This window comes from Odontomachus brunneus, unplaced genomic scaffold (assembly GCF_010583005.1).
Source record: "Odontomachus brunneus isolate Ranch 3 - 2012 unplaced genomic scaffold, Obru_v1 Obru_scaffold_101, whole genome shotgun sequence".
NCBI lineage: Eukaryota > Metazoa > Arthropoda > Insecta > Hymenoptera > Formicidae > Odontomachus > Odontomachus brunneus.
The window spans coordinates 676243-686159 of NW_022639551.1; the positions used below are offsets into that span (position 1 = coordinate 676243).

The 9917-nt window shown below is 33.8% G+C and overlaps 2 protein-coding genes across 4 annotated transcripts in view; one reads left to right on the plus strand and one right to left on the minus strand.

Moving 5' to 3' along the window:
* Positions 1 to 190: 190 nt before the first annotated feature.
* Positions 191 to 5343, minus strand: LOC116848895 (mediator of RNA polymerase II transcription subunit 17). 2 transcript variants are annotated; one of them, XM_032825458.1, is made up of 8 exons: positions 4816 to 5343; positions 3647 to 3829; positions 2952 to 3268; positions 2585 to 2797; positions 2299 to 2504; positions 1521 to 2093; positions 666 to 814; positions 191 to 542 (listed from the first exon to the last, which is right to left on the minus strand). In XM_032825458.1, the coding sequence occupies exons 1-8, from the start codon at positions 4902 to 4904 to the stop codon at positions 332 to 334; spliced, it is 1941 nt and encodes a 646-aa protein (XP_032681349.1). In that variant the 5' UTR covers positions 4905 to 5343; the 3' UTR covers positions 191 to 331. The 2 variants fall into 2 exon arrangements, with proteins under 2 accessions (XP_032681349.1, XP_032681350.1); XM_032825459.1 differs by lacking the exon at positions 4816 to 5343 and adding an exon at positions 4378 to 4534.
* Positions 5344 to 8365: 3022 nt separating this feature from the next.
* The window catches only part of LOC116848855 (F-box/LRR-repeat protein 2-like), a 10473-nt gene continuing 8921 nt past the window's right edge, over positions 8366 to 9917 (plus strand). For both annotated transcript variants that reach the window (XM_032825400.1, XM_032825401.1), the window contains exon 1: positions 8366 to 8504. The gene's annotated coding sequence lies outside the window, so the exon portion shown is untranslated. The remainder of the gene's footprint in view (positions 8505 to 9917) is intronic.

Genomic DNA, 9917 nt, shown 5'->3' on the forward strand with positions numbered 1-9917 from the left:
ATATATATATATATATATATATATATATATATATATATATATATATATATATATATATATAAAGACAACTGTAAATTCTCACAAATCACAGTCATAAGTTTCGTAATAGCAATCTGAAAACAATTAACAATTAAAGGAGGCAAGGAAATTGGTTACATTTGTATAAATATTTTTTCGAGAAAAGAAAATGTTCTTTATAAAATCAAAATCCGTTTTATTATAATAAAACGTCTTATATTTTACGTGCGAAATCGAACTATTTTAAAAACAAGATTGTTACGAGTGTCATCTTGAAAAAATTGATTTATCTTTGCCGATAATTTTGCATTACTTAAGAACTTGTTAAGGAAGCCATGAGTAACTCCATTTTGTTGAGAAAATTTTTCCCTTCCATCTTGTCCCATCTGACTTCCTTGAAAGAGCCACCCAGATTCTCCCATTTCCTCTCTCGAACCAGTTGGCCTGGGAAGAAATCCTTTCGAGGCGAATGAGCAATGGACACCTGCACGCCAGTTTGTGGTTCACATCGTACAGCTATCATTCTGAAAATACAATCGGATTATCATTAAGTATGACACAGACGCATATAGTTTTTTCAATATCATAACTATCATAATATTTTTAATATCATAAATATATTATAAATAATTTCTGTTACAAAATACCTGTCCCCAATTGGTGAGGCTAGAATACAACTACTGGCATTTCCTAGAGGTTCCACTGAACCTACACCAAGATGTGAACTGTTTGCTAAAAACTGCCAACCCATGCATTTGGCCAAAGCTTGCACTGCAGTTATCTGATGCTGATAAATCTACAATTGTATAACGAAAAAGGAGCATTAAGATAGATAAATATTTAAGAAAATATTTGAGAAAAAAGATTTGATATTTAAATTATGTTCAAGGTTGCAAGTAATTAATTACTTTTTTCAATTATTATGTTTAAAATTGATGAGTACTGTGAGCTAATTCAATTGGAAGTTGTCTTATTGACAATTGATTTTAACAAATCAATAAATTGACAGCAAATTCAATCGAAGACCGTTGAATTGGCGATGTTTTAATGAATTGAATTAAAGACTGTTCAATTGATGATTGATATGAACAAAAAAAATCAAAGATTGCTCATTCTAACAATTAAACTTAATAAATTGGATTAATAAAGGCCGTTTAATTGAACTTAGTAAATTTAATTAAAAGTTGTTTAATTAAATTTGCTAAGTTTAATTGTTAACTAAATGATTTTTTTATTTCCTTCGTTCACATCAATCGTTACTTGAATAATTTTTAATTGAATTAATTGAAATTAATTGTCAAAATTAAACATTCTTCGATTGAATTTGCTCGAATCAATTATCAATTAGTTGAAGCATATTTGTTTAAATCAATTATTAATTTAAGAATAATTTGATATTTTTACAACTTTGATTGTGTTTAGATTTTTATATTTCATAGAATAACTGTGAAAAGAACTTGTCAAACTGAAGATGAAAAGGAATGTTAAGCCAAAGGACTAACCTGACAAAAAATTAAGTCCCTCAATTCCTGAGGTTCGTAACTCATATGCATAACTCTGCCGTCGCGGCAAACGCATTTCAACGATTTTTCGCCGACATGGACGACTAGCGACGTCCGGCACACACTGTCGTACCCGTGCGTGAGGATATTAATCTTCACACAGGACTGCGTCGGCGAATTGAGAGCATTCCAATGTGAAACGATGAGGGGATCTTTGACTTCCTTCGCTATCGTATCTAATACATATTCTGTACGTAAACGCATAAAGAAATGTTGCGCCTGTTGAATAATCTGCTCTAACAACGTTTGACTTTTTGCCATTTCTAGAAGCTCGTATCTATCGGCTGCAGTGGGGCCGGCTAAGCATCTACGTTTACTGGGACCAAGCGGGCCAGACGAAGGATGAGGCAATGGATGATGTGTGTTTTTGTGATGTACTTCGCGTAGCAGTTGGTGCAGAGAATGCTCTAACACGTGATCGTGGTCCGTTTTGTGCGGCGGTGGAGCCGTGGGTTTTTTGTCGTTGCCTGTACTGTGGCATAAGCCAATTATTAATTGAATTCCGGGAAGTACCTAGTGTGTAATCAGATAAATGAAACGATTATACTAGATACAATTTTATGATACGATCTAGTTTGAAAAATTAATTATATAATTAATGAAGCGATATTATTAGTAAGGTTATTAGTGATTGAATATCTGAGAACTTTTCAATATAATTTAATTAACTTAAATTTGATATATGATATATATTTGAATAGTATATGATATACTTTACCGTAGCCATTATTTGATTTCCTACAACCATATGAGGTATAGGCGCGCGTAAGTGTACAGCTTCCCGCGCTAATTGACTAAACAGCTCTTTGCAAAATAGCACATTCTGCGCTGCTTCCAATTTCTGCTGCCAATGCATATCCGCATTTGAACTATTTGCACTGCTATTAAGCAGACTTATATTTGCGCTGCAAAGATCTTCTTGATCTATAAAGAATACACATAAACGTTCACTCGTTTTGTATGTATTTCTTACAAGCAATTTTTATCGTATATATGTATTATACCTTTCTGACACAATACTTCGATATAAGCAACGCCTTGAAGCTCACTGGGTATGGTTACTCGCAATGCAGAAGCCTTTGAATTTGAGGGACCGTGAGGCTGTCCCGATGTGCTGCTACCGGCGTTAGGAGATACTGGCGGACTATTACTATTTCTTTCCTCATCCTCAGCTTTGGTAACCTCGAACATGCCCGTCTGTGTATACTTTGAGCCAGCTAAAATATAGATAAAAATTTTTAAATCAATAAAATATTAAAGATGCTTCATAATTTTATAGCTATAATATTTATGACAATATATTGTGTCTTGACATATAAAGACACAATATATTCCAAATGACAAAGGATATATGGGCTATGAGATACAAACCAGTTCGATAACTGAGATCACCAATGATAGAGTTTGCCACTTTCTTCAAACGCCAATTTTGTCGTAATCTCAATAATTCTATATGAAAGTCAGGAGTGGATCTATTTTTGGTTAATTCGGCTTGACTATTCTGCAGTCTTTGGGCCCCATGAATGATAAGATTCCCTGCTCCTGTCAGTGCCTTCTTCCTAGCATATACTTGCATCATAGGCTTTACCTCAACTGATTCTTGAGGTACTGGATCTAGCACCATATAATTTTTCTCTTTTGCTATTGCAAGCACATCGGCTAACACGCAAACTTCTGTTAATGCATTCCTATCAAAGTAATCAAATTCACATTTCATTACCTAAATCAATGACTACAATCAGCTAAGAAAACTACTTTAAAACTATTATAAAATTCATGAAACTGATTGGTGCATGCACCTAGATTAAGAGATATACACCAATCAGATTTATGAATTTCCTAACAGTTGCAAAGCAACTTTCTTTGGTAAACATAACCATTGAGGCTTTTGCTGTTGTATACATAATAGTATATGTAATAATACATTACTATGTATATTATATGTATTATACACTATATGTTACATAGTATATTATAATAATATATATGTAATATATATGCAGTATAATATGTGTTATATATTGTTATGTTATATATATTTTTATAGAAAGAAAAGTATAGCAAACCTTAATTTATTCCTAATGCTATCCCATGGCCACAAAGAGGACTGAAATGAGGCTGAATCTTTTTGATCCTCTTCGTTCTTTTCACCACCCTCCAATTGCTCCTTGCTTATCTCATCACCATTTGTTTTGCTGAAGTCAATCTTTTGAGCAATTTTTGCCAGGTTCTCTGATAATGTAAGAGGTCTACAAAAAAAAACAAAATATGCTTTATACACATATATTAGTCATGCTTATTTAAACACTGCTTAAAGCACTCATAAACATCATTCATATTATTTGCTTTAGCATTATAAGTGCTCATAGGTATAATGGCATTATTATAATGTCAGATCTAACAAATGCTTATTTCATTAACATAACAAAAACACAAATGTTTACAGTGTATGATACCCAAAGTGAATGCAACTATGATATAACTTTTTCTGTATAAGCTTGCAGTTTGAGATTTTTATTGCAAGAAATACAATAATATTTTCCATATTCTTATTGTATAAATCTCCTCATAATTCATTCCTCATTATTAAATAACAATTCCAACAACATATTAATATTTATATAATAGATTAATTTTTTGTCCATCATATGTATTAAAAATTTGTTAAAACATTTTCGTTTATAATCACCTAACACTATTGTTTAGTACTATATAAATAAGCATTCAAAGCAAACACAGATGCTTATTCAATTTTCACCAAATTGGATTTAATAATCAGATATTATATATACTTAACCTATTATTGGAAAGATAGAATTTGAGAAATTCTATATATTTCATTTTTTCTCTTTAAATCTTTGTGATATCTTAAGAGCATTTTTTCTCTTAGCTGTTATTAAATTTCAATGTTCCACAGAATCATGAGAGAATAGGTGCATTCACCAAACATAACAGTTATATAACAGTTCAGAATAATTCATCAACATAATTAGAATTAGTGACTTAACAGTAAAGATCAATAATCACTGACTGTTTATTGATTGTTTTGTTCCACTAAACACAACTATTACAAGCTTGGAGAAATTATAAAAATACAACCAGAGAAGAAAGAAAAAATTCACCAGATTTCACTTTTTCAATGACAGATTAAAATCCAATAAAAATTATGTCAATCAAATGTAATTTATTATTTTTCATTATATCATTTGTTATTTTCGTCAAATTTATTACTTACGCTTGGTAAATTTCTTGTCCATCGTAGGAGATTTCTTGTATCTGGTTTTCGATCGGCGCTTCTATAGAAATATTCACGGAATACGCCATTGTTACTGTTTTATTATACTTGCAAATTTTTCATGAGCAATTGAAGCGGTGTTATGGTTATTCGTGAGCAATTTCCTATTATGACGTACTTCGTCTAAAATTTCCACAAAGATTAGAAGAAAATAGCTGTAGATAATCTTCTGTCGGCATATTATTCACTTTGTGATTTATTAATTGACACTGTTATCCATTCTATTATAGTTTTGTGGAGAAAATAATGAATAAAACACTTGATGCTCCTCTGAGCGAGAGGTTAGGAATCCGAAACAAAAAGAATCAATCATCGATATGCTGGCACACAGATCACAGATACGATAGTGCATTGGTGTATTCAATACTACAATCGCTCACTGATGGCTCCTGCACACAGAACACGGCAACGTTGTCGCGCGACGGAAGTTGGTGCGACAGTCAATAATATACAATATTCCATAATAACCTTCTAGCTCTTACGGAAAAGCAACATATTGATTAGCTACTGTGTTATTCTCTAGGCAACTTCCGCCACGTGGCAAATGTGTATGGCTTCTGCACACAGGACGCAGTAATGCTTGCCGTGCGGCGGAAGTTCGCGCGACAGCCAATCAATATGCTGCTTTCCGTAATAACCTTCTAGCTCTTACGGAAAAACAACATATTGATTGGGGGTGGGACCCGATTGACCACGGTACGATTGGACACAGATTATAATGATTGGTTCGACCTGGTAACTCACTAGATAATTCTTTGTAACAGTTGGTGGTGTCCAATCGTACCGTGGTCAATCGGGACGCTCCCATCGTGCTCTGTAGGCCTATTTTCTAACTTCTTAACGACAATGTCACTAGCCTAGGGTGTCGTTACGGAGATTTAACTACATTGTAACGAAAAATGGTATTCTGTAATTTTTCTTAACGATAAATATCGTTAAAAGTGTTGATAAAATATCCAATTTTGTCGTTAAGATATCGAGGGGTATGGGACCCCTCAATAAGCAATAAGGACAATATAACTAGGTATAACGATTCTCCAAATAGTAGGAAAGTGTGGCTCTACGTTTGTACGTCGGCTTTACAGTTGCCGACTACTAGCACTTTCTTTCCTTAATTTTTGTATCTTTTCAGATACTTTTGATTTATGATCTCGCCATGTCTACAAAAATATTAAAAAAACAATATCAAAAATGTATTAATATAGTCATATATTTTTTCAATTTTTTATATATTGATTAACATACAGTTATTTATATATATATACACACACACACACACATACACACACCAAATATATGACATCTATTTGATATTAACTCTATTGGTTCACATGTATTTTGCTAACAACATGTATGAACATAATCTAAAACATAATATGCAAACATTACATTAAAAAAAAATGTTATGTATGTTTCGAAGATTAATATTATATGTACAATTACATTTTTTCATTGTGATACTTGTGTATTACGTTTTATTAGATTATGTCGATATACATCTATATCATATACATATTGATGACAAATTACGATTTTAATATAAGCTCATATAGTTGATGCCAAATTAATGTTTGATTTAATCTTCTTGTGTATTATTTATTTTATATATACTTACTTTGATATATTTTGGTTAACTGTCACATATAATTGTTGATACAGCCAATATTTGTATTTACTGTTCCTAAACTTACTGAAAAAGATACACAAAGAAAAGAGATTTGATTGGCCGAATACTGCAGCAGTGAAGTTATATTGAACTGAATATACTCGTTTCGGTAACGACGTCGGTATTACATTTTGTATCGATACGGTATCGCTAGTTTGAGTTACAGAATAACTTTTTCGTTACAACGTCGTTAGCGCAAGCGACGATTGTCGCTGCGTAACGATAACAACGTTGTCGTTAGAAAGTTATGGCTCTTGGCTCCTGCACACAGGACGCGATAATTCTTGTCGCGCGGCGGAAGTCCGCGCGACAGCCAATCAATATGTTATTTTTCCGTAAGAGCTAGAAGGTTATTACGGAAAGCAGCATATTGATTGGCTATCACGCGAACTTCCGCCGCGCGGCAAGCATTACAGCGTTCTGTGTGCAGGAGCCATTAAAGAATAGACCTACGGCTGCGTTCAAATTCCCCACCCGGGTGTATTCTATTACTAGAAGTGCTATAGTATATGTCACATATACTATAGTGTTTCTAGTAGTAGAGTGCACCCGGATGAGGAATCTGAACGCACCCTACAGTAGACCTATATAGAAAATTATTACGGAAAGTAGTATATTGATTGGCTGTCGCGCGAACTTCCCAGGTAGCAAGGTGACGTCTAAAGACGTCATTAAAACGTCATAGGCTGCGTTCCGAAATTCACTGCCAGTACTGAAATTCTATAATATACGTGACATGAACTATAGAATTTCAGTACTGGCAGTGAATTTCGAAACGCAGCCATAGACGTCTTAGACGTCATAGACGACACTTTGCTACCTGAGTTCCGCCGCACGGCAAGCATTACCGCGTCCTCTGTACAGGAATCGCATAGTACTCTCTGTTGTTACGTCCACGATAGATAACTATATAGGGAAATTTGAAAGTAGTGAAATCAGTGACTTACGTGGACGGTCAACAGAGTGATGGCTCCGCTTTTGGGTCACTCTGCTTTTCACCGAGTTTACCCTGGGTCTCGGGAGCCTGGCGAAACGATTGATGAATCTGGCGAAAAGTCAGCGGTGCTTGTTCTCCTGGCTCGGCCTCGGATGTTCCGATACCACGCGGGTTGATGCGGCCCGCGATTCAGAATTTGATTTCGCAACGTTTGAAATATGAAGGGTAGGCAAAAGTAATTGCAACACAGTCGGATTTTACGACTAAGTATAATATACTGAATAAGTACATGAAGCTACCAGAGACTAACTATGAGAAGAAAATAATTATATATATTGCCTTCTCTACAAATGCGCGCGCTTTTATACGTCGCTTTGTCGCTGAGAGTCGTTCTCCGATTGGTCCATGGAGTTATGGCGAGGGAAGAGATTCATTCCTTTGCATGATGTCACCGCGTCGGTGTCCTGAGTGGTGTTTAGGATTCAGCTTTCATGCTCCTGTTTATGTTGGCTTATCGCACTGAGCGATAGCGGTTTCTTTGGGTCGATCCGAGATCCGTCGATTTCGAGACTCTCCAGCAGCACGCAGCATTCGGCATTTTAATTATAATGTTTTAACGCTCGCGAATATGCATATGCGCACGTACTTACATCTAGTAACATAGGGATATAATATCTAGTGATGTCTGAAATCAGACAAGTCGGCCTCCCGGTCTATAATAATATATTGTTAATGTTCTAAAATAGATCCGGACGTTACACTGTACTCTCTGTACGCTTGCGCATAGTAAGAACCAATCAAAATCAGGCACGTTTTTAATTCGTTCCCCTCTCTCTGTGGCTTTCTCCTCCGGGAGACGAAAAAAAACGTACCTGATTTTGATTGGTTTTTACTCTATCCTTATACTTTATCCTAATATTCCTACATACGTGGCATCCCTACTAATCAGAATGGCATTCACATTTGTGTATTCGTGCTGTTAACATCACCAGTGGGTCTTAGGACGCAGCTTTAACGTATAGTAAGGTAAATTTCAACAAATATAACATTAATTACTATCTGTAATAAGCATTTCTACAATAAACTATTAATTATAAGCCGTACGCAAGTTAAACAACCATTTTTTGAAAATAATCAACTGTAATTGGTTAATTTGCTTATAGCTTATAAATAATAACTTAGGGCCGATTGTTTCAACTTATAAAAGGCTCCTTACATTTAGAGATCGTTTACAATACGGTCGTAGTCACGTTTTAAAGTCATAGCACTAATTTTTAAATCGATCATATATTTATTTCCTTCTCATAAACTCGTAAAAAACGAAAAGTTTCTTGACAAAAACAAGCAAGTTGTTTCTACGTCAAATCACGTGATTTACGTGAATTACGTGGATGTAAATTAATCCATGAGTTTTTACGTGAACGTTAACGTTTTTTCATTATCAAATTGAAGTATTTTATTATTGTAATATCAACATATTTTCTAATATACAAATAAAGTACATTACAACGCAGATTAAATCTAGAACGTTCGAAAGAAACAGAGTTCCGCATATTGGCTGCGTTCAGCAGAACTCAGCGCTTCCCTTATAGAAATATCATACTAAGAATCATTGATAATTACTTATTTTCAGTATTAAAAATACTGGATAATAAGTAATTATCAATGATTCTTAGTATGATATTTCTATAAGGGTTTGTAAACGGTTTAATGATACATTGCAACAGTTTAGATGTTCTGCTGAATACTCTTTGGGGGCATGTCAGCAGAACATCTCTCTCTCTCTCTCTCTCTCTCTCTCTCTCTCTCTCTATATATATATATATATATATATATATATATATATATATATATATATATATACATATATATATATATATTATTTTTCAATTTAAATTATAGTATCCACAACATTATATATTATATCTTTATATCGTGCTTTATTATGTATATCGTGCTTCAATAAAACTGAAGGCATCCATCTTGCTCAACACGTTGTGCTTAGATTCAGCGTACTTTCAGTTCGCTGAAAAATATGGCGACCGCTGAATAAACATGTTGCACCGCTGAATACGTTAAATACCGCAAAAAATTCAGTAGAAAATCATAAAAATGGCCAATGGCTGCGTTCAGCAGAACACAACTGTTTTATGATTTTCTGCTGAACGGTACTGCTTAACGCATTCAGCGGCGCAACATGTTTACTCAGCGGTCGCCATGTTTTTCAGCGAACTGAAAGTACGCTGAATCTAAGCACAACGTGTTGAGCAAGATGGATGCTTCCAGTTTTATTGAAGCACGATATACATATATAAAGATATATTTACATATATAATATATAATGTTGTGGGTACTATAATTTAAATTAAAAAATAATATATATATATATATTATTTTTATATATATATATATATATATATATATATATATATATATATA